This window comes from Neolamprologus brichardi, unplaced genomic scaffold, assembly GCF_056152115.1.
Source record: "Neolamprologus brichardi isolate AB-2024 unplaced genomic scaffold, ASM5615211v1 NODE_ptg000031l+_length_7269946_cov_1, whole genome shotgun sequence".
NCBI classification, from domain to species: domain Eukaryota; kingdom Metazoa; phylum Chordata; class Actinopteri; order Cichliformes; family Cichlidae; genus Neolamprologus; species Neolamprologus brichardi.
Window position 1 is genome coordinate 5,761,322 of NW_028270136.1, and position 25,471 is coordinate 5,786,792.

At 43.3% G+C, this 25,471-nt stretch overlaps 1 protein-coding gene across 1 annotated transcript; it reads right to left on the bottom strand.

Annotated features, from left to right (window-relative positions):
• On the bottom strand, positions 1-18,035 carry LOC148094732 (protein NLRC3-like). The gene is made up of 9 exons (XM_087837381.1): positions 17,385-18,035; positions 16,218-16,367; positions 15,998-16,111; positions 9,205-9,281; positions 7,226-9,101; positions 5,556-5,732; positions 3,640-3,816; positions 1,100-1,273; positions 1-774 (listed from the first exon to the last, which is right to left on the bottom strand). Exons 1-9 carry the CDS (start codon positions 17,492-17,494, stop codon positions 681-683), a joined length of 2,949 nt encoding a protein of 982 aa, XP_087693507.1. The 5' UTR covers positions 17,495-18,035; the 3' UTR covers positions 1-680.
• Positions 18,036-25,471: the final 7,436 nt, after the last annotated feature.

The following is a 25,471-nucleotide window of genomic DNA, read 5'->3' on the forward strand; positions in this document are numbered from 1 at the left end:
TCTCTCATCTCACTTTCTCAATTTTATTTATATAGCGCCAAATCACAACAAAAGTCACCTCAAGGCGCTTCATAGATACAGAGAAAAACCCAACAATCATATGACCCCCTATGAGCAGCACTTTGGCAACAGTGGGAAGGAAAAACTCCCTTTTAACAGGAAGAAACCTCCGGCAGAACCAGGCTCAGGGAGGGGCGGGGCCATCTGCTGCGACCGGTTGGGGTGAGAGAAGGAAGACAGGATAAAGACATGCTGTGCCATGATGGACAAAATCCAACAGATGAAGAGAGCAAGCAGAGTCATTCATATAAATCAACTTGGAAATGAATGTAGTCATTGGTCTGCGTGCTGCTTTGTTCAGAGAGCTGATTGGCTGTTGACAGCGTTTGATCAGAGTGTGTCAGCCGTTACTATGGTGACCATAAAGGTGAGAAACAGGAAGTGTTGGTGTCCAATCCTGAAGCCTGTCACTGATCTCCTCTCACAGCTTCACTGAGAAGCTGCAGCTTTACAGGAAACACTGGATCTTTGTTTCATACTGACTGTGTTTAGTACAATACTGCTGACAGCACCACCCACTCACTCCATCACTCTACTGACCCCAGAGTCTCCAGTTTGTAGTCTGGACTCTGCTGAAGATCAGACAGCTGCTTCACATCTGAATGCCACAGGTTGTTGTCTCACAGGTCCAGCTCTCTCAGATGGGAGGGGTTGGACTTCAGTGCTGCTCCCAGATAATCACACCTGATCTCTGACAAACGACAGCTCTCCAATCTGTATAAAGAATGAAAGATGTAAGTTTATTAGACAAAGTGCTTGAAATCATTCAGTGTTTCATCATCTGTTCAGAGTTGAAGAAGGTTCAGAATGTAGAAGTTTAGAAAATGGAAACTCCAAACAGCTGAAGCCAACAGGAAGGAAAAGAGGTTTGAAACAGGAAGTATTTGTGTCCAATCCTGAAGCCTGTCACCGTTCTCCTCTCACAGCTTCACTGAGAAGCTGCAGCTTTACAGGAAACACTGGATCTTTGTTTCATACTGACTGTGTTTAGTACAATACTGCTGACAGCACCACCCACTCACTCCATCACTCTACTGACCCCAGAGTCTCCAGTCTGTAGTCTGGACTCTGCTGAAGATCAGACAGCTGCTTCACATCTGGATCCTTCAGGTAGTTAAGTTGTAGGTGCAGCTGTCTCAGATGGGAGGGGTTGGACTTCAGTGCTGCTGCCAGATAATCACAGCTGATCTTTGACAAACCACAGCTCTCCAATCTGTATAAAGAATGAAAGATGTAAGTTTATCAGACAAAGTGCTTGAAATCATTCAGTGTTTCATCATCTGTTCAGAGCTGAAGAAGGTTCAGAATGTAGAAGTTTAGAAAATGGAAACTCCAAACAGCTGAAGCCAACAGGAAGCAGCTTCAAACAGGAAACTGTGCAGAGTTTCAGACTATATGTCCTGATGCAGCCAGTTGGATTTTGGAGATTTGAATCTCTGTTCTGTGACTAAGTCCTTGAATCATTTCTTCCAGTTGGTCCAACAAGACAGACTAAGTATTGGACATGTGTTGTGGCTCCATTAGGGGAGCTTCTAAATGTGATGTGATGGCCCCTCTGGGTCTGTCAGGTCACAGCACTGAAGAGAGCTCAAACTGGGCACACAGTTGTTCCAGTCTGGACCAAAGACTCTATACTGGGACTGAGGGACTGCTTTGACTGCACCCACTGGGACTTTTTAAAGGCTCATGTTCTCACTTAGATCATCGATTTCTACTCACGTTTCTTTCTGGGAAAAATGGGGATTACTTTGGAAACAGGAAGTATTTTCCCCAATAAGCAGCCCTGGATTAGTAAATTACTCCAACATGTTCTCAGGCAGAAGAAGCTGTCTTGTTACGAGGGAGAGAAGAAAAAGTTTGAGGCACAGAAACTTGTTGAAAGAGAGATAAAGCAGCTAAAATCAGGTGTAAAAGTAAAGCAGAGGATGAGCTGAATAAAGGACACTCAAGGCTGGCTTGGAAAGGAATGAAGTCCATGGTGGGGATGCAGAACAAGGAGCAAAGATGAATGTGATGCTGAATCAGCAGAAGACTTGGACTCATTTGATTCCAGCTTTGATATCATTGATTTCAATGAAGAGCTTTGTGATTGTAGCAAAGGGCTGGTAGCTCTGAGAGTCCCACTGATGAGGTGTTTGTGTGGAAATCTCTTAGTGGGACCAAAGAGACAAAAAGCCCTGGTCCTGATGCTGTGGGAGGGAAATGATTGAAGTGTGCTGTGAGGAACTGATTGGGAGATTTTCACACATTTTCCAGTCCTCCTTGGAACAACAGGAAGTTCCCAGCATATGGAAACAAAGGTTAAGTGTCTTATGGCACTGAGTGATGATGGTGCTGTGGCCCCACCACCTCCACCTCTTTGTAAAGGAACTAACTGTAATCTGAAGCTTCAAATGGAACTAAGACTTCCTCCACTAGGTGGCCGTGTCTGATGAGAAAGTGTTAGTGGAGCTGGCCTGGAGTCAGAAACAGGAAGATGCAGGATTTGGGCTGAAATGGGGAAAAGTGGTTCGCACTAGTGCCTTAAAGCAAGAAGGTTGTAGGTTGAAGCTTGTTGGCCTTTCTGTGGAGGTTGGATGTTCTCCCACAGTCCAATGAAATGCTGCTTAGGTTCATTGGTGCTTCTAAATTGGCTGTAGGTGAGGATGTGAGAGAGTGCTTCTCTGTCTCTCTCTGTTGGCCCTGTGATGGACTGCTCACCTGTGCAGGTGGACCACGCCTCTTGCCCTATGACAGCTAGGGCACAGGCTGCAGCCCTGTGAGCCTAAGCTGAATAAACAGTTAGCAAAAATGATCCATAGATGGCCTGAAATCCCCCAGTTAGCAGTTTGGTAGATAGCTATGACATGCTAATCCCATCCAGCAGCTGTATTCTACCTGTAAGCTGATCCCTGCTGAGCCAAAGCACTTTTTCATATACAAATTACAACCTTTAATAGAAACCTATTGGTCAGCATCTTATTAGCCTGCTGTTAGCTTCATTCCACAGAAAACTGAGAGAAACTAACAGAGTTGATAAAGAATAAAGAGAAATGTGCTGATTTAAAGCCGTTGAAGTGCTTCAGATGATCTCTGTCCACTTCTGTCCACTCATTCATTCATGTAAGCTTTCTAATGCAGCTTTGATCTTCACAGTCTGCTTTATGAAACTCATTCTAACCCTGAATGTCAGAGTGTTCCTCCTTCTCTTTCCCATCATTCATGCTGGCAGTGGAGGAGATTTGGATGTTGGACTGTGTTTTGGATGATGTGTGTATGTTTGTGTTGGACTGCTGTCTGTAAAGCAAACGCACATTTTGCTTTGGATTTCAGTGTCACACAGACTTTAAGGTGGAATGAAGAGTTGGAGAGTTTCACAGTGAATTATCCAGTGGAGGATTTTTCTTCTTCTTTGAAGGTTTGAAATGTGAACATTGTTCTGCTGCAGTCAATGGACTAAACCAGAGAAGAAGAAAACAGACTTTACCATGAAGATCCTCAGTGTGGATCAGTATAATATCAGCCTGATGTCTGCAGTTGAGTATCAGCACAACTTTCACATCATATTCATCTCAGCACAACTAAAACATGCTGACTGACCCCAGAGTTTCAAGTTTACATCCTGGACTCTCCAGGAAACCACACAGATGCTTCACTCCTGAATCCTGCAGGTTGTCGTTGAAGCTCAGGACCAGCTGTCTCAGATGGGAGGGGTTGGACTTCAGTGCTGCTGCCAGATAATCACAGCTGATCTCTGACAAATCACAGCCCCACAATCTGTATAAAGAATGAAAGATGTAAGTTTATTAGACAAAGTGCTTGAAATCATTCAGTGTTTCATCATCTGTTCAGAGCTGAAGAAGGTTCAGAATGTAGAAGTTTAGAAAATGGAAACTCCAAACAGCTGAAGCCAACAGGAAGCAGCTTCAAACAAACACAACAAGAGAAAAAACTCTGAATGTTTCACATTAAAGTCGTACATTTCTCATAAAAACAGGACGAAGACTTGAAAAAGTCGTGTTTTTCCTTCCAGGAACCACATGGCTTCACTTTTAAAGGTGAAGTGTGAAAGAAATGGACATATTTGAAGTCCAACACCTTTTTCCAGTCACATTATTAAAGCAGAAAAACTACAAGCTCATTTTCATTCCAACAAGTCATCTTCTGACCTGGACTAACAACACTGGTCTCTATGTGCAGCTGGCTGTGAGACCAGTGCTCAGGGAGTGTCTACAAAGTGCAACACTGAAAGAACATCACACACTCATTTGCTTCCATCATCCAACCTGAAGAGGAAACAGAGACGGCTCCCCTTCAAAGTAAAAGCTGCTCCTTTTGGACACAGTATCAAAGAAAGTCTACAGTATAACATAGAAAAGCCAGAAAAAAAGTTTTGGTTGTTTTTAAATTGTGCAGAAATGAAACTACACTAAGCTCAATTATGTGACAGACATTTCATCCCATGTCAGTTTGGCCTCATCCTGGGCCGGATTATCCAGCACACACTCTGACCACAGGCCCAGGGGCCACGCACAGCTGGGCTCCATCCAAGAGACAGGAAACAAACCAACACAATAAGAAAAAGCACCATGTGATCTTCTTACATCTTCAAGACAAACATAGTAAAAACATGAGCATATTTGTTTCCTGATAAAATGATGTGACAGGTAGAACAGAGTAAAGTGGTGGTGTTACAGCCTTTCTCCACTCTGCTGCCGAGGCTGTTAGTCTCTCCCAAACTCAGCTACAGGACTTCCACATGAATGAAAGCAGCAGAAGTGGCTTTACAAATGAAAGAGGAAGAGGAGAAGAAGAGGAGAGGGAGGCCACCCTGACCATCACTCCAGCTGAAAACATCACACTTCCATTAAAGTTGGTGAGAAAATGTTGAGCAGGATGAGCTGCTGGCTAATCTGGAGGCTGTAGCAGCAGCTCACAGTCACAGTGGATTTCCACTCATGAAAAAGCTCTGGCTGCTTCATTTCTCATCTCATATCAGAGACTTTAAAGCTTCACTGAAGCTGTACTGTGATGCTTCCATATTCCAGTGAGGCCTCCATAATGATTTCAGCTGTTCTGTACACACTGTGTGCCCTGTTTGGCTCAAAGTCTCTGCAGCCTGTTTTTATCTGCTATCATCAGATCTTCATCATCCTCATTCACATCCCTCACACACTCTACAGCCTCATCAGCACTGACTTCATCTTCACTGACGGATGGAGCACAACATGAACCTGTGGAGGCTGAAACACTGTCCTGTCAAACATCTCCCCGTCACCACTCCACTTCTGTCAGCCTTTAAATGAACCCTGCTCAAGTCTGTCACTTCTGTTTGGAGCCAAAAGGAAAAACTGTTGTTCAGTCGTTTGGAAAGACAACATTTGTGAAAGCACTCAAACTTCTTCACATTTGTCTTCAGACACATCCTGAACATTTAGGAACTAAAGAAAGTTTCAAACATCAATCAAAGACCTGAAATATAGAAAAACTACAACAGCTGCAGTCAGTGAACTCACCTCAGAGTCTCCAGCCGACAGTTTGGACTCTCCAGTCCAGCACACAGAAGCTTCACACCTGAATGCTGGAGGCCATCATTTCTACTCATGTCCAGCTCTGTCAGATGGGAGGGGTTGGACTTCAGAGCTGAGGCCACAACTTCATAGTGAGACTCTGAGAGCCAGCACTCAGTCAGTCTGTGATGATAGAAAATATAAAATGTGTTATTATAAAAGCAGAAAATCTGCATTATAAACACAGACTGAATGTATATGAAGACAAAACAGAGTGAGGTCATAATCTGATGAATCTGCTCTTCACATCTGTGCTTCAGCTCCTCTTACTGTGTTTGACATGACACAACGATTGAGTCTCTCTCAGACCTGCAGACTTTTAATGAGAATCTTTGTTTGGCTTTAATCTGCAGATGAAGGAGGAATATGGTGTCACATTTAGGCTTCCATAATGTCCACAGTCTGTCACTGAGATCCAGAGTCAGAGTGAAGACACACATTTGGACTGTTTCCTGTTTTGAATCCAGAACATTTGAATGAGTTCAGCTCAGTGAAGAGTTCCAGCTGGAAAGATGATCTCTGTTTGCTACCTGCTGTCAAGTACGACTGTTCACGTCCACACGCAGGAAAAACCTGCTGACTGTTACCAAACGGAGCAGAAATCTCATCACTGGACAATAATGATGAATGAACTCAGAGCTGCTGATATCAGATCTGATTTCAGGAACTAAACACAGAAATGATTGGCTCATTTTAGCTTTCTGAGACATTATCTGCTGGTGTGTCGCTAGTTGGCAGAAAATGATTTGTATTCCTGTTCAGGGCTTCAGTATTTATGAGTCCAGATCCAGGTGACAGCAAGTCAAAATGATGTTACCTGTCTGTGTCCAGCAGCAGCCTGTATTCACTTTGAATATTGTTATCACCTGACATGGATCAGTTTGTCTTTGATTGGTTTGTAAATGTCACTGTTTCCATTGGACCTGAGTGACGGTACAAAGACAGAGAGGGAGAGAAAGGAGAGAGAGGATGGAGACAGCAAAGAGAGAGCAAACACACACAGGTGAGAGTAGACAGGTGACCAAGGTCAGCAACCAATCAGAGAGCTTCTATTTGACCCACAGTCACTGATGATGACTGCACATAACCATCAGTGTGTTACTCTGATATCACATATGGATCCTGCTCTTATAATAATGATCATCAGATGATATTATTGTTATTTTGTAGCTGAATACGATGTTTGTGTGATTATCAGTGAAAGCAGCAGTGAGGAGGATGGAGAGAGAGAGAGGACAGAGGGGGAAGTTAGAAACACTAAAAGGATTTTTCATGATTTCATGGATGATTTGAGTGATTTCCAGCAGGACACTTAAACATGTCAGTGGACGTCCTGAAGAACATATTCACTGATATGAAACGTGTCATTGAACAGGATTAATATCAGTGGAAACATGGTGGAAACAGCTGTGACTGCATGGACACACTTCAAATCTGTTCTCCACTCTTGGATTTGGGATCCATGGAGCTGCTGCTGAGTCTGTACGATAAAGGATGGTGTGGAAGGTTGCAGCGTACGGACACAAACACTGTGTGGTTACAATCTGATTTTATTTTCAACATTAAACTACTAACCTACACTGATCAATGATGTTAATGATCACATCTGGACTCACCCAGCCTTTCTGCAGTTCCTCACAGCTGGAATCAGTCTCTGTCGTCCCTGCTCTGATGTGTTGTACTTCTGAAGGTCCAACTCATCCAGAACCTCCTCTGACATCTGCAGCATGAAGGCCAGAGCTGAGCACTGGATCTCAGAGAGTTCCTGTTCTGATCTGTTCTCTGACTTCAGGAACTCTTGGATCACCTGATGTACTGAGAGGTCGTTCATCTCCATCAGACAGTGGAAGATGTTGATGCTTCTGTCAGGAGAGATTTCATAACTGTTCATCTCCTTCAGGTTGTTGATGACTCTATGGATGGTTTCTGGACTGTTCTCTGTCTGACCCAGCAGACCTACTAAGAGTCTCTGGTTGGACTCCAGACAGAGCCCATGAAGGAAGCGAACAAACACGTCCAGGTGGCCATTTTTACTCTGGAGGGATTTATCCATGGCTCTCATCAGAAAGTAATCCACAGAGGATTCACGCATCATGTAATCATCCAGCAAAACTTCCTCATCATGATAATTATCACTGTGACTGTCATCATTATCATACTCCTCATCCTCATTCTGGCCTCTCCCCAGGAAGTTCTTCAGCACCTCTGTCTTCCTGCTGGTGAAACAGTGGAACCTGTAGACTGCAGCCAGAAACTCCTGAATGCTCAGATGAACAAAGCAGTAGACTGGTTTCTGGAAGATCACACACTCTCTTTTGAAGATCTCTGTACAAACTCCTGAGTACACCGAGGCCTCAGTCACATCCAGACCACACTGCTCCAGGTCTTCTTGGTAGAACATGATGTTTCCTTTCTCCAGATGTTCAAACGCCAGCCTCCCCAGCTTCAGAAGAACTTCCCTGTCAGCCTCCGTCAGTTCTTGTGGACTCGTCTCATGTCCCTCGTGGAACTTGTTCTTCTTCCTCTTTGTCTGAACCAGCAGGAAGTGTGAGTACATGTCAGTCAGGGTCTTGGGCAGCTCTCCTCTCTGCTCTGTAGTCAACATGTGCTCCAGAACTGTAGCAGTGATCCAGCAGAAGACTGGGATTCTACACATGATGTGGAGGCTCCTGGATGTCTTAATGTGGGAGATGATTCTGCTGGACAGCTCTTCATCACTGAATCTCCTCCTGAAGTACTCCTCCTTCTGGGCGTCAGTGAAGCCTCGTACTTCTGTTAGCCTGTCAACACATGTAGGAGGGATCTGATTGGCTGCTGCAGGTCGGGAAGTTATCCAGACGAGAGCCGAGGGAAGCAGATTCCCCTGGATGAGGTTTGTCAGCAGCTGGCTGACTGATGACTTCTGTGTGACATCAGACAGCAGCTTCCTGTTGGTGAAATCCAATGAAAGTCTGCTTTCATCCAGGCCGTCAAAGATGAACAAAAGCTGAGAGACAGCCAGCTTCTCTGCTGTGACCTTCTGTAATGTTGGATGGAAAACATGGAGCAGCTCCAGAAGACTGTACTGCTCATCTCTGATCAGGTTCAGCTCCCTGAATGAAAGCAGAACCACCACACTGACATGTTGGTTCTCCAAGCCCTCTGCCCAGTCCAGAGTGAACTTCTGCACTGAGAAGGTTTTTCCAACACCAGCCACGCCGTTGGTCAGAACCACTCTGATGGGTGTCTGTTGGTCAGGTAAGGCTTTAAAGATGTCCTGGCACCTGATTGGAGCGTCATGGAGGGAGTCCATCTTGGAAGCTGTCTCCAGCTGCCTCACCTCATGTTGGGTATGAACCTCTTCACTCTGTCCCTCTGTGATGTAGAGCTCAGTGTAGATGGTGTTGAGGAGGGTTCTACTTCCTGTTTCATCACTTCCTTCAGTCACACGTTCACATCTCCTCCTCAGACTGACCTTATGTTCATCTAAAACCTCCTGCAGACCAACAACTGCTGAAAGAAAGAAAAACAGAAAGAAAACTCTTCAATGTCTGAACAACACAAGAAGTCCAGTTTTCAGAAATGAGTCCATCAGCAGACAGATGTTCAGTCTTACTTTGTACACAGCAGCTCTGACTGGCTGTCTGCAGTCCAGCTCTGGTTCTGGATCTTTCTCCACACTGTGCAGAAGCTCTGATGGTGACACAGAGAAGTCAAAGTTGAGATACTTCTGTCCACCTTTGATTAGACTCATTATAAAAAGGAAAACAAAGTTAACACAGTCATGTTTCCAGTTCACTGACTTACATTTATTCCATGGACACTCACTCTAACCTGAAGCACAGCTACAACCCAACATTGTTGAGGCCTCATCTCCTTCTTTCCTGACTGTAGAGGTTAAATATGCAACAACCAACAAATAAAAGAATTTGGTTCATTTCAAAGAAATTCACACGGTGACCAAGTAAAGTAACCGTAGTAAAGGAGACAACATCCCGTTGATGGTGGGATTATTTAAAAGATTTGCTTTAGTCACGTCACCAAATGCAGTTGAAGCACCCGTGGATCCATGTTTGACCATTCTACCACTCTGAGCTCTGCTTTTTAATCCTTTTATTATTATCATAATTCATTTATTCATTCTTTGGAGGGGGTCTATTTCCTAATGCCGCCGTAATAAGCTGATGTTCAAGGGGAAATATAACAGAAACTCTTTCAGTGTTATTCATTAATAAATTAACAGATAAACTGTGACGAAGAAAAAACTGAGATTTAAAGGAGAGAGTGAGAAACTTGATCATCCATCCTCATAATATGTGTTTATCAGTATCTGCTGTGACCATACTGCAGTAATAACTACAAGTCTACATTTCTGTGACTGTTGATCAATCACAGCAGGAATCTGAGCTCATCTCTGCACACAGAGCAGCTTCAGCTCTGGGATAAACTGCTCGCTTCACGTCCTTCTCAGCTCACAGACACTCATCCTGATATTTTCCTTTAACATTTGATGGTATGATTCATCTGAGTTTACACTTTACCTGCATAAATACAGAAAAACAGACCCAAACACCAGAAACCATCAGTTTCACCATATAGAATATATTGTTGTTTCCTTGCTTTTAATTCAGAGAAAAACTCTGATTTTGATTTTCTCTGTTCTCTTTGCCACGGCCCATCCCAGCAGCAGCTGAAGCAGCTGACTGTCACAACACTGAACAACACTTTAGGAGGAACGTCTTGATGCATTCTAAATCATCCAGGAAAGTAAATCTCCAAAAGTCGATTCTGTTCATCTGGACGTAGCATAAATGTGGTTATCCCAGCTGGACTTTTGTCAAAGCTGGAAAGGCTCCTAAAGAAAGCTCCAGCTGATCCAGGAGAGAAGGACAACCGCTGCCTAAGTGAAAACCTGTAGTGATCCCGTGCGTGTCAGGAGTATCGGAGCAGTTGAGATGCATTTTTTCTAAACACCAGGTAGGGCTGCACGATTTTGCATAAAATGAGAATCACGATTTTTTTGCTTAGAATTGAGATCACGATTCTCTCACGATTTTCTTTCCCAGTATAAATATTTATTGCGCTTATTAACTGCACATCAACTTCGTAACAGTTGAGACTGAACATAAAAACAATAAATTAAACATAAAAACAACAAATGTCTCACATTTTGTCGTTGCTGCAAAATGTTGTACTGCTTGAAATTACGTCTCCACCGTTGCTCGACACTGCGTGTATAGAGCAGGTAGTGCAACAATAGAAAAATAGTTGCGGGACGGCACTGTGTAGCGTTTGTCTAGGGTGTTGATCATTCTCCTAAATCCCTCGTTTTGCACAGTGTTGATGGAGCCATATCTTTGGTCAGGTGATAAGTAATAGCCTCCGTAATTTCTTTGTGCCTGCAGGAGTTCGACAGGTATAGGGAAGCGCTGTATAAGGTTCCCGTTATTGATGTTTGGGTGGTTGACCGGGACAGATTTTCTCCTGTCACTTTCTCGTCATCCCTGACGTGCTCTCCGTTGTTTTTTCCTGCCAATTTTAGCAGCCAGCTTCTGTATCACGTGGTATAAGGCTCCGCCCTTATCATTTGTTGAGCAGGAAGAGTGAGCGCTTGTTTTCATGCAGATTACGTCCCGGATCAAAATGCGGTACAATCGTCGTCTTTTTTTTCTTTCTTTTTTTTAAATCGTTGTCATGTCGTTGTCGTTGTCAAGTATGAATTGAGATCGCGATTTTCTAACGATTAATCGTGCAGCTCTAACACCAGGTCTCTGTGTCTTTTAAACCCAAAACACCCTGCCCCAAAAACTGGTCCACCCCAAGGATCGGGTCCCCCGACACAAACAGAGTAACATAGTGTACGCTGTTAAGTGCAGGAGGATTGTCAGGATTTATACATCGGGGAAACCAAACAACCTCTGGCTACAGCACAGAAGAGCCACCTCGTCAGGCCAGGACTCTGCAGTCTATTCACACCTACAGGCCAGTGGACACTCTTTCAATGATGAGGATGTAACATCCTGGACAGAGAGGAACGCTGGTTTGAGGGCGGAGTCAAGGAGGCCATTTACGTGAAAAGGGAAAGACCATCTCTGAATCGAGGAGGGGGCCTAAGGGTACATCTGTCACCATCTTACATGCTGTGATTTCAGCCATTCCCCAACTCTCTGTGAATGGGACTCATGGTTATTGATCAGTGGTTGTTGATCAATGGTCATGAGAATTTTCCAGATGAACAGAATTAACTTTTGGAGAAAGTTCAATCAGCATTTCAGATGTAAGAGGGTATTTTAACACAAACATCAGTCCTTCTACTTAAGTATGTTTGCCTCTTTGTTTACGCCTAAATTAACTTTACTGTTAACGAGTTTTCATGTTTCTGTAATCCACCAGTGTGCTCGTGCTTTTTTAAGTAAAAAGAGATGTTTAATGATCAAATATAATTATGTTTGTTATTTGTGGATTTTAAATGTCCTTGACAGAGACAGATGATAATCATTATCCTGCACTGTGGTCTCAGGTTTGGTTGAGCTCGCACAAAGAATGACTGGCTATGTTGAACTTCCTCCTGGGATCTACACTAAGAAGTGAGTCCAACATTAGCAGGGTCTCTTTCCTTTATCTGGATTCACTTTAGCATTCACAGTCACGTGATGCTTGTTATTAACTCGATAAGTCAACCCAGGGTTTCAGCTGAGCGTTCACATAAATTGCTGACTGTGAAAGTCACCAGACTTATCAGACCTCTATGATTAAGACCTGTAAGAACACCTATTTGTACTTGTTGGCATTATATCAAATACACACATATATTAAGCCTTTGTTTGAACTCTGGTTGAATTTGTTACTTTCTTTTTGTGTGTGTGTGTGTCCCGTTTGGATCTTTTACCATCAGAATTGTTGTCTTAGGGCCAAGAAAGATGCCAAGCGGATTTATTTTACCGAGTGGATCATCATGGCCTTGCCATATTGGTCCATTTGATTGACCTTTATTATAATTATGAATTTATTTTATTTTCGGTTGCTACAAACGGGACAGACATGACTGGGGGATAGGATAGGGAGAAAGAATGAAAGAAAGAGAGGGAGAGAAAGAAAACCAGAGGGGAGAAGAGACGGTGAGAAATGGGGGAAGAAAGAAAGAAAAACAAACAAAACACCTGGATCACCTGTATGGAGAAAAAAAAACAGAAGAGAAAGCAAACAAAAAAAGAGCAACATAATAAAAACAGCACCATCACAATAAACTAGCTAGCAGTAGATAACAGTAGATACTAAATATTAAACGCTATTGTGCAGCACGCAAGATAGACAGCGCACAATATGCTTTGAGGCAGCAGCCAAGAGAGGTGTAGTCCGGGTCTGTGAACACCTGTGTGAACACCTGTGTGTACACCTGTGTGGATCAGCATGATAGTATTCCAAAGGTTTCTCCATGTAACGATCTGCTAGGGAGTGTGGGGAGCCATAGCCCCGTCCAACAGGGTATGAAGCAGGTATGGAGGAGATCCAGGCCCCAGACATCCAGAGGCCCCAGAGTACGAGGACCCGAGGAGGACCACCAAAAGGGGAGAACCGTGCCACCCTCCTGGGAAGAGCTGAGTAGAGCCCCAAACGAGAGGTCACCCAGCAGCTACGGAGCAAGGGCAGAGGGGGTTGCAGTGGCGTGCCCGCGGGCTCTGCCGGCAGCCAGCTGTGCCAGAGGACAGAGCTTCAGGCCCAGAGGCCAGAGGCCTGAGGGCATCCCACCCCCCAGAAGGGGCCCAGCCGGGCCACAGGCGCCAGGCCCTGCCAATCGGCCACCAGGAGTGAGCCGGTACATACATGAGCGCCCAGCCCCAGTCAACAAGGACCACAAACACACTAACGTCTGAGGGCATCAGCCACCGGCAGGGAGTGTGGTGAGGGGAGATAGGCCTCCGTACTTTGGAGGGCCTGAGATGTTCCCAGAGAGGTGGAGTCTAAGACCCAACCTGACATATAGACACAGACGAACAGGCGCATGCGGACACAAACGTGCATTCCCACCCCCATATACACAACCAAATACTCGGCACTCACCCAACGTGTAGACAGACACAAATAGACACTGCACGGACAGTCGCACTCCCCAAACATACTCTATTTCCCAGGTCCAGGTACCCCCGCCCCCAGAGGGGCAAGCCGCACCTAGACCCAGGAGATGTAACCCTTCTCTCTGGGGTGGAGGCAAGCGGACCACCTCCTTATGTGCAGTAGCAGGGAGGCCCCGCATCCCAGACCCCAATCTGACGGCCAGCACCTCCTCCCAGCCCCCCAGCCCTGACGGCTAACAGAACCGGGGTGCATTTAAAACACAGGAGAGCATGGTTCCTGTGTTTTAAATGCACTTTAGAACAGCACACAGCAACACTACACATGAGCGGGCGTAGGGAGGTTTGGGGTCTTCACTCACCCCGGTTCTGTTAGCCGTCAGGGCTGGGGGGCTGGGAGGAGGTGCTGGCCGTCAGATTGGGGTCTGTCAAAGTGTAGACAGACACAAATAGACACTGCACAGACAGTCGCACTCCCCAAACCTCCCTACGCCCGCTCATGTGTAGTGTTGCTGTGTGCTGTTCTAAAGTGCATTTAAAACACAGGAGAGCATGGTACTTGCTTCCTCTCAGAGAGCAGCACGGATCCTCCCGAAAACCCTTAGTGTCTATATGCATTTAAGATTGAGGGTAGGGCACCAGCGCCAGAGATGGGTTGGAATACACCGACCATCCTCTGGAGGCTGTAAAACGTGCCCACCCCCAAGGCCCTATATGTATGTGTTATGTGAGAGTGTGAGTAATGTGGATGTCTAGGTTGCAGAATAAAATTGAGGCACAAGCGGCCAGAAGGGGACAGAGGGGGAGTGCCTCCCCAGCACCTTGGTGACATACCTGTACCCCAAGCCCTGTGTGTATGGGTGGGTGTGGTAGAGCGGGAATAGGGAGGCAGCTGAGGATAGGGAGGGAAGAAAGGGAGGGGCAAGGGGCCCCTCCCTGGGGCCAGCTCCCCCGCTGACCCCAGTAGGCACCCCCACACTCTGGAACCCACCAGGGCAAGGGGGCCCAGGCCCATCCGGACCGGGGCCCGCAGCAGCAGCACCGCCCAGCCCCACAGAGTCCGGGGCAGCCCACCCGACTCCACCTCAAGAACAACCTCCCCACCAGTTAGAGAGCACCCTAGTTGGGCCGATGCACCAGAGGTCCCCTGCACAGGGGCTGAGCCCCCCTGCACCCACCCGCCCACAGCTCCGGCGACACAACAGCCAGGACCCAAGCCCCCAAACCTCCACGCCTGTCCCGGACCCACCCAGGGGCAGCCAGGCTACCAGGCCAGTAACCAACGTCCGCCAGCACAGACCCTCCCCCATCTCCGCTGTACGCAGCCACAAGGAAAACACCATCTAAGAGCCCCCAGAGCCCCTAACAAGGTCATGGCCACATCCCCGGGTTAGGCCCTCCAGGGAAAAATCCCTAGGGACTCCCCAGACGCCCTAAGGCCGTCCCTATCCCCATATCAACCACAATAGCGAAGGCAGGACCAAACCATGACCCCCCACCCCCACTAGGTGATGAAGCCGATCAAAGGAGCCCAAAGGGATTGATCAAATGTGATGGCAGAGGCGGCATCAAGACTAATGTGATCTATTAGATGGTTTTTATATTGGTTAGAATTAAGATTATTTTTATTTTTCCAGTTAATGAGGACCATTTTCTTGGCAATGCATAGGGCCGTAAAAACAACGTGGTCTGTGTTTATTTCTGCAGTGACCTCATCCAAGTTGCCCAGCAAGCATACTAAAGGGGAGGCTGGAATGTTACATTTCAGACACTTTGATAAGTCTTCACATATCTCACGCCAAAATTTATGAATTTATGAATTTGTTACTTTCAGACTGTGAAACATCACAGAGGCTGCAGCTGCAGATCTTTTTTTTTCACCTGGAAATTTACTTTAAATGTTAGATGGAAAATGTATTGCTCAGTTTAACCAAAGTAAGAACAATGATCCATAAACCTTCATAAAGACAAACATCTACCCAGAACATTGAGCTGCTGAAGTGTCACTGAAGGGAAAAACAATTTGTCCTCCTCCATCCAGCAACACCTGAAACACCTGAGTGGAAGCTCCTCCCTACACTGTGTTTGAAGCAAAGCACAAAGGAGACACCTGCTGGAGCAGCTGGAGTCCTACAGACACTCAGCCTCTTCACTACACAAACACCTCCTACAACATCCACTCTTTCCACTCTGACTGCTGTGTTTGTGGAAACACTCCAACACACAACGCTTCACACACCAACATAGAAATGTGTGTGAAAAAGAGCTGAGCTGATATTAAACATGAGGATTTATTCATAAATACAAAGTCAGGAACAACATCCAGACACACATTACCTCTCAGCAGCAGAATAACATCCTTTAAAGTTTACACGAATATCCTTCGACTCGTTGCTCTTTAGAGACACACAGCTGGGTTCAGGTCCAGGAGATTCTGGCCTCTTATTGATCCTTAAAGAAAAACAATAAATGTAACAGCTTCATGAGATAGGAAGGAAAAACTGGAAATATTAAATTAAAGACATGATGAACAATCTCATAAAAATAATGTACTTACTCTTTGTCACATAACAGACTTTTGTTAAAGTGTACAACAGCATCCTTCGACACGTTGCTCTTTAAGGAAACACAGCTGGGTTCAGGTCCAGGTTCTGGATTAGTTTTAGGGTTATGTCCAGCTGAGCCTGGTACGCCCCACAGCTCTGGGCTTTAAAACAACACACACAGAGGTATGAGTGTAAATAATAACTATACACTTTATCTGCATAAATACAGAAAAACAGACCCAAACACCAGAAACCATCAGTTTCACCATGTAGAATATATTGTTGTTTCCTTGCTTTTAATTCAGAGAAAAACTCTGATTTTGATTTTCTCTGTTCTCTTTGCCACGGCCCATCCCAGCAGCAGCTGAAGCAGCTGACTGTCACAACACTGAACAACACTTTAGGAGGAATTTCAGAGGTCAGTAAAGCTCCAGTTTCAACATCAGTTAATTAATCATAGTTCAGCATAAATGTTAACCTGGCTGGCACACATGTTAATGTTAGCCATTTAAATATTAGCAGTTAGCTGAGGCCACAAGAAGAAGAGTAACTAGAAGAACAATGGATGATAACATTAGATTTTCAAGACTAGGCAGAGACGTGTTTTCCTTTACTGTCTCTTACAGAGGAGGGAGCAGATACCAGACGAGGTCACGGAGGTACGGGGAGGATTCGCAGCAGACAGCAAGACTGCCACGTCCATGCGAGAGAGCGATGGCTACGATAATCTCTGTTTTTGTCTCACTATATAATGTTGTACAGCCCATTTGAGGGTTACCCTCTCTGTGAACCAGATGCTTGATTTCACACAGAGGTCCACCAACTCAATTTGATCAATTATGGAACGATTTACCTCGACAGGCTCCTCACACTGCTTTTAAACCTCCTTTAAAACACACTTTTACTCCCTGACCTTTGACCCAGTGTGACATGTTGACTCACTACCTCAGACAGCTTAAAAATAGTCTTTTTGTTTTTTGGTGCTGCTTAAAAGAACCGTAAAATATCTGTCCTATATACAGTTATGTTCATATATTTTTGTACTACATCAGGAAACTCAAAAATATAGTTTGTAATATTTTAATCCTTATTTTTAAAACTGTTTTTGTCATTTTTCTTCTCCCATTGCATCAAAAATCATTATTTACACTGAATAAATGAGTCAGCAGCTCTCTTACATTGTTGCTGCAGGTTCATTACTGAAGTCTGGAGGTCTTCCTTTGGACCGGTCACTCCTCACAGACACACAGCTGGATGCTGCAGATCCTGCTCCATCCTTTTCCTCCATCTTCTTGATGTCAGGGTGGAGTTAGTCTGAGAGGTAAACACACACACTCAGAGGTGCTGTTGTACTGGAAGCATCACACTAACGGGTTTCTAAAGTTCTCATTGATCATTTCATGGAGTTTCTGTGGTAAACACTGTCCTGTGACGTATGTGTTATGGTGAGGGTCATGAGGGCGAACCAGCCCCACTCCTTACTCCTCATATTTCAGCCTGAAGCACAATAACAGCCTAAACCTAACCAGGAGGCTGTAACCTCAAAGGGACTTCATGGTTAGAAATAAAGGTTCAATGAAATGAAGCAGATCATAAAAACACGAGTTCCAACTTTAAAAGAAGCATCCACACGATGACGGCACAGCAGAGGAGCACTTTCTCTAACACACTGATTCAGTTCCACTGACACAAGGACACACACACACAAGCCTTTATAAGAAACAACACAATCATCTGCGCTTGACTTGTCAATCCAAGTCCTTAGCCCATGAGCCCGCGGTATCACACCACAGATATTCCCTTACTTTGAAAAAATAAAGCCAGTTTTCAGAACAGACCTGATGTTTATGCTACAGCCTGTTTACCAATATAATCAATATCAGATATCAGAGCAACAGAAACCTCGGTGATCAGGACGCTGGGACTGAGAACAGGAAGTGGCTCAAACGTCACAGTTTCATAACGTCACCCTGAACTCCACTCACAGAGTTTTTGTCGCCATTGTAGTTGTTAAAGTCCCGTGATAAAGGCGGGTCTTTCAGTGAATCCGCACGCTCATTGGCTAATAACTTGAGATTGACACATCGTTATCCAATGAGCGTGCGGGAACTTCCGACATAAAGTTGTTTCCTTTGAAAAACCAAAGTCTGATTATTTTTGCCTCCACTGACGGAGCCTGTTGTTCCCGCCACAGAGACAGTAATGTCAGAGCGGTGTTAACACTCACCCTGCCTCAGCACAGCTCTCACTCTCCTCCTGCTCTCTCAGCTAAACGGAGGCTCAGCTAAACTCACTTCCTCTCTACTTACAGGAAACCAGCGCTCAGAGGAGCCGACCGGCCTCACATTTCACCCACAGACACGAACAGCGTGGAATTATTTTATGTCATAAGAAGAAACATATTCATGTTAACACTCGCCTGCCTCAGCTCCACCTTCCTCCTCCTGCTGCTCTGAAGGCTCAATACTTTCACTTTCACTGCTCCTCCCTAAACACAGAGGATGCTGGGACTTGTAGTTTTCTCCTTCCGGTACGGTTCCTCTTTGTTTGTGTTCAAGTTATTTCGATCATGTAAACATCAACAGAACACGTGAAACCACACAGAGTTTGTATGTCGAGGTGGGTAGGAGGGTTTGAGGGTTAGTCACTACTACACTGTAAAAACTGTGACTAGAGGTTACTTAAAAAAGTTATGGCAACAAAGTGACACTTAAAACAATTAAGTAGATTTTAATTTCAAAAGATTTAGAGAGAAAATGTTAATTAAATTCAAATAGAAAACAAAAGTAGATATTAATAGAATTAAACTGTAAATATGTGTTGGATTTAGGGACAAAATCTCAAACTGAAGGTTGAAATTGCCCAACTTTAACAAAAAAAATAATTGATATGAAATAAGTCTCTGAGAAAAATTACTTTGAATTTACTAACTATCTGGCAAAGGTTTAGTAAAAACTTCCTAAAATATCCATTACAAAGAAATGAATTTTTTTTGTTTTTTCAGTAAAACTCAAATTTAATTCTATAATTTTCCAAATAAACCTTAAAAATAATGACTGAATAATAAGAGAAAATCTACGGTGGCCCCTAGAGACAAAGCATGTACAAACTCCAAAACACTTACAATATTCAAAACACATGCAAACTCCAAAACACAACAGAAGTGCTCCAGGACGCTAGGGGCAGTGTTGAGCTCGAATTGCAAAATAAACGGCAAGTTTGTTGCAAACACATGGGCTCTATGGGACGGTCTAGTCTCCGTAGCGCTGCCCAGGTTGCCTAGCAACCATGATACTAATCGCTGGAAACGTGTCATACAATTTTGTTTGAAAGAAATGAAGGAGAACATGTTTTGTTCATTTGTTTATTTGTTTCTACATGATCTTTGTGTGATTTGATAAGTATCTAAGGCTGAGACGACAGGACTGTAAAACATGATTTTTGGCCTTCATTTCTGTACTGAACGGTCATTTTAAAATTAGCTAGTAAATAACAATTAGCTAATGTTGTTCATGAGACTAAAGTAATATCACTTCGGTAATGTAAATATAATATGGCCAATATTATGGTTATTATATTAATCATTATTAGCTATTACAGCAGTGAACATGAACTTTGTGTCAAATACTGAGCTTCAGTACAGATTCAAGTTGGAGTTATTTATGTCTTATCACCTTAAATCGTCACTCAAAGACACTCAAGTATCTTTGACAGTGTATATATAGGTGTATCATATATAAGAGACAAATGTTGTTCCTTCAGTATGGTTGCATAACTAAATTTGGCTCAATGCTTACATATATGTGTAAAAAGAAAATGTACGAGCTGTGAAAACTGTTTCTGATAAAATGAAGAGTACACAGCAAATTCAAAAGTGTTAAATGTTTTGGTGTTAGTAGTCTTAGAGTTAATTTTACTCTAAGTAGAGTCACATTCTTTTAATGTAACTCTGAGGTGTAAAATGATAGTAGTTAAAATCGAGTGTTAAAAATGAGTGTTTCTATTTCAAATCTGGAGGTGTTACAATGGAAACATTAACTCTTGACCTCTTAACTCTGAACTCCTACAGGGGCTATGACACCAATAGAGTAAATTCACAGACTCCGCCCCCAGCACCATAGGCTCCAATCGAAGCTGAAGTGAAGCCATTTCAGAACATTTTGCTCTACATATTTGAGTTGTTTTCCATGCTTGGTAAGTCATTTTTTTTCAAAGATTGTTTCAATTATTATTATTAGCTTTTATTTCTGTGGCTCTTTGGAGTTGAGACAAAGCTGTGTGAAAGGCATTAGCCATGTTGCTCGCTGATAGCATAATATTCTGTTTTAGCTAGCTGAAAGGTATTGTTTGCGGGCAATACCACAGCCTTGAAAAATGTGAATTTTCAGTCAAATTTTTGGTCAAATACACCTAAAACAATGTCTAGAATGTGAAATGTTGGTATAATGGTGCTACTTGAAGCCTGAAAACGATCTCCCATAAAAAAAACGAGCAAACAGCAGTAGCAGACGTCCTGACTGGGTTCTACATTAGCATTTAGATCCCTCAAGAGTTTTGTGCACACGGTTTAGGTAAAAATGAAAAAGGTTGAGGTTTTACATTTAGTTCAGTACTACCTGTTTCCTGTGTCCTTGTCTTTTGGGAAAATGCTTTACACAAGTAATGGCTCAAAAATTACTCCTTTTTTTACTGTGCTGCAATTGATCACTGGATTATTTGTGCCATTAATTAGTGTCAGCCAATTTTTATTCAATCTCCACATAGGATATGCTTGTGAAGATGGAATATGGGGGAGAGCAGAAGTGCGTTGAAGTTCCACAAAGTGATGAATGAAGGACATGCATATTGTATTGAAGAAATAAGTGATGAGAATGCTGTTATTTGCATTTACCAGCTCACATATGTCAGACCTTTTGATAAATAAAATTCTAATGAAATCGAGAACATGTACACTGTTACATCTTTCAGAAAATGTTTTGAAATTGTGGTGCACAGTTCAGAATAAATGTTTTTCAAAAACCATTGCGTCTTTTTAGTAAATGTTTATTTCCAAAAGAAATTTCTAGAAGTTCAGAACAGTAAAATTCCCGCTTTTTAGAATTAATTAGAAGATAACTCTTACGTAGCTAAACTAAAATACTCTTTGAGAGTTAATAAATAAACTCTCAACACCTAGTTAGCATTAGTAAGTTTTAAATTATCAACTCCAGACAGATTTGGTGTTTAACACTAAATCAGAGTTAACGTACCAACTCTCCAAAAAGAGTTAAATTAACACTCTCTGGTGTGGACCCATATAGACACTTTAATAGTGTTGAAATCAAATCTGACAGTGTTAATTTGGACATGCTGGATTTGCTGTGTAGACTGATATATTAAATATTCCTTTATTGGGTAGGAAAATCACACCATGTCATAACTGCTTTAAGTCACACAGAATAAATATCAGAGCCTTAAACTGGCTGACTTCTGCTAAATGGGTCAAACTGGGCAGAAAGTATACAAACACATATCATCCTTATAGAAAATGATATAACACTATAGATAAACTTACCTCAGAATATATAAAGCATATAAACAATTACAGCATTATGATGCTGTACTACTAATCCAAAATACTCAAAGCTTCATAGAACTGAAACAAACATTTATTTTTAGCTCCATTCTGCTGCTGATACATACTTTAGGTTTCTGAATATTAAACTTGTTGCTGCTTTTCATAGTGTGAAACTTGAAGGCCCTGAGTACTTTCTCCCACACTGAAAACACTGGAATGATAAAACTATTTGAACATTACCTAATAAGACTGATTCAGGACAGACAAATAGTTATGCTAAACCTTTCTAGCAGTCCTTCACAAACAGGGAACAGTCTGTCTATTCTCTCCGTCTGTCAGCTGATGCTGGCTCTTCCTCCTCCTCTTCCTCACACACTGCTGAGTTTGTCCTGGTGGATCATCAGGGGTGCAAAGCCTCACAGATGATGTGCAGCAGTGGGTCCCTCAGTCTGTCCTCACTCTGGACACTTGCAGTTGTCACACATGGAAATCAAATGTGTGATAAGCTGCAGGATTCAAACACAAGTGTAACTTATAAACACATGTTCATACTTTTATTCCACAATCAGAGAGAAAGAAACAGAGAGAGAGTGCAGGACAGACAGACAGGTGACAGTCTCAGGTGTACACACTGCTACAAACAGAAGGATTTAGTGTTTGTGTTATTACGAGTGCTAAACAAGAAGAGTTCCCAGCTGCTACAGTGGACACATGTGTGACTCCTGTGATTAAAGCATCTTTCTTTCAGCTTAACGAGTGAACCGTCAGCTCATTCAAACACACGTTAAAGTCCGTTTGGCTCGACACCACCGAACAGAGGCAGCAATGTAACATAGCTAACATTAACAGTGCAGTGAATCCTGCTTGTGCCGTGATATTCAGGACTGCAAACCGAGCAGCATCACTGACTTTCAGCTTGTTGTGTTTGTGGATATATGACTGACTTTAATTATCCATAAAATCATCACATTCTTTGTAAGATTAAGGCCGACTATTGAACGGCGTATATTTTGAAGTAAAGGCTTTAAAACCAAGTTAGTACAACCACTAATGTCACATAGATTTCCCGACATGTGGCCAACAGTAATGTTTTAATGTTCTTCATTATTAAACATTTGCACATAAATAAGTGACATAATATTCATTACTTACTTTTGAAAGTTTACTCTTCGGCCGCTCCATTTTTTTCAGAAAAATTATCTATACCACCGCCGCGCTATGAAGTCTGCGATATGTTGGGCCATAAAGGCTACAGCGACCCATCCTTAAAATTCAGGAAAATGAAGGACGCATTTGACGGCCGCATTTCGAGCAGCCTTTGAATTGCGACAGCCTTCATCGCGTCGCTGTAATCGGTCTTGAAATGCAGCCTTTAAGGCTGCAGACCCTGGCTGTGTCCTTCAAAAGAGACTACGCGTTCTCAAACGAGGCTCAAGAGGCAAGGTTAGGGAAGTCATGAACTTGGCCTTATCAGTGAGAGATCGGGCCACATAAGCTTTATGAACTCCATTGGCAGATGATACTCTGGCTTAGTGGGTGGATCCACTGTGCATGTGGCAGGTAGGACTACGTTTTTAAGAGCGTGATACATGGGAGAAATGCTGTGGCATGCACTTATTTCAACCAACAATCAAGATATATCCACAAGCCACGTGACCAATCCAACACCAGCAGTTGGCTCAAACAGACTCCAACAAACGTTCATGAAAAGTGGGATCTTCTGCAAGACCACGTGGCCTAACGGACAAGGCGTCTGGCTTCGGATCAGAAGATTGAGGGTTTGAGTCCCTTCGTGATTGGCTGTGAGTCCTTGAGGACCAGGCATGCGTTCCCAGGTTGTTCCTTTATGTCATTCAAAATTGTTACGCTGTTGTCAATTTCATGTCCTTCAACAGAGACTACTGCTGTGTCCCAATTCGGGGTATGCACGCTTGAAGTACGCATTTTAAGTGCGGTTACGTCACCGCCACACGACGACGGCTGTCCCAATTCGAAGTGTACTTGAAATGCATACTCCAAATGCGCCGTCGATTTCCCCAAATATCAAGCGTGGTCCGGTGCACGCTTCGTGGTCCCATATATCCCACAATTCATAGCGCGGCGGTGGGTGTGGATAATTTTGCCGCAAAATACGGCAGAAGGAAGCGGCCGAAAAGTGAACTGTCAAAAGTAAGTACTGAATATGACGTCACTTATTCATGTGCGAATGTTTAATAACGAAGAACATTAAAACATTGCTGTTGGCCACATGTCGGCAAAGTTATGTGACACTAGTGATGTTTGTACTTTCAGCATTAACTTGGTTTTAAAGCCTCTACTTCTAAATATACATATAGTCGACCTTAATCTTACAGAGAATCTGATGATTTTATGGATAATTAAAGTCAGTCATATATCCACAAACACAACAAGCTGACAGTCAGTGATATAGAATATATATATATATACATATATATATATATATATATATATATATATATATATATATATATCATAATAATCTGACAGTACTATAATATTGTCCATATTATATTTACATTACCACAGTGAGATGACTTTAGTCTCATGAACAACATTAACTAATTATTATTTACTAGCTAATCTTAAATGACTGTTCAGTACAGAAATGAAGCCCAACAATCATGTTTTACAGTCCTGTGGTTTCAGCCTCAGATACTCAACTAATCAAAGTGATGTCATGACAAAAATGATTGACCAACAAAACAATTTTCTCCTTCATTTCTGTCAAGCAAAGCTGTATGTAGCGTGTCTCGCGGTTAGTATCATGGTTGCTAGGCAACCTGAACAGCGCGACGAAGCATATACCCTCCCATTTCACAAGCCTCTCACTTCCGCACTTCTCGTACTTATAGTACGCACCGTACGTAGTACGCGTAGTGTGCGTACTTCAAGCGTGCATACCCCGAATTGGGACACAGCATACGAGTTCTCAAACGAGGCTCGAATGGCCAGGTTGGGGACTGAAGCCATGAACTTGGCCTTATCAGTGCCAGGCTCGAGTCATCTCGTCATCTCAAGCATATACCCTCCCATTTCACAAGCCTCTCACTTCCGCACTTCTCGTACTTATAGTACGCACCGTACGTAGTACGCGTAGTGTGCGTACTTCAAGCGTGCATACCCCGAATTGGGACACAGCATACGAGTTCTCAAACGAGGCTCGAATGGCCAGGTTGGGGACTGAAGCCATGAACTTGGCCTTATCAGTGCCAGGCTCGAGTCATCTTGGCTTAGAAGCAACCATAGAAAGTCAATAACATGCCATGACCTCAAGCGACACAGGTGAAAAAAATCACGACTTGGAAGCATGCTGTTGGTGGAACTCCACCTGGAAAAGATCCAGTGTGCTCTGTTTCACTCCCCGTTGAAGGCATGTGTTGGAGTTTGTTCAAAAAACAGCCATGCCGCTATACTTGAAGCATTTTCATTAGGAAACACAGTGCTTTTGACTGTTTTCCTATTTTAGTCTACTAAAGTATGACTTTGTTAGTTTCTCCAGCCACATTTTTCATCAGCTGAACTGCATAGGTGGCTTCTGATCAGTAGGAGCTTCCAAGAGTTGGCTTTCATTGGTACAGCTTGAAGTAATTTCTTGTAAACACACATTTCTCTTATGTTCTTAACAGTTCTTCCACCCTCTTTTTTGTATATTAGTCAACATAAGGATCGGTTCACACACATGTTGTA

What these genes read in the sequence shown, in the direction of transcription:
- LOC148094732 (XM_087837381.1), bottom strand. Translation starts at nt 17,494, where the DNA reads ATGGAGGAAAAGGATGGAGCAGGATCTGCAGCATCCAGCTGTGTGTCT. An exon ending in AATGAACCTGCAGCAACAAT is followed by an intron (nt 16,368 to 17,384) that starts GTAAGAGAGCTG and finishes GTTGTTTTAAAG; the next exon opens with CCCAGAGCTGTGGGGCGTAC. An exon ending in AGTCTGTTATGTGACAAAGA is followed by an intron (nt 16,112 to 16,217) that starts GTAAGTACATTA and finishes TTTTTCTTTAAG; the next exon opens with GATCAATAAGAGGCCAGAAT.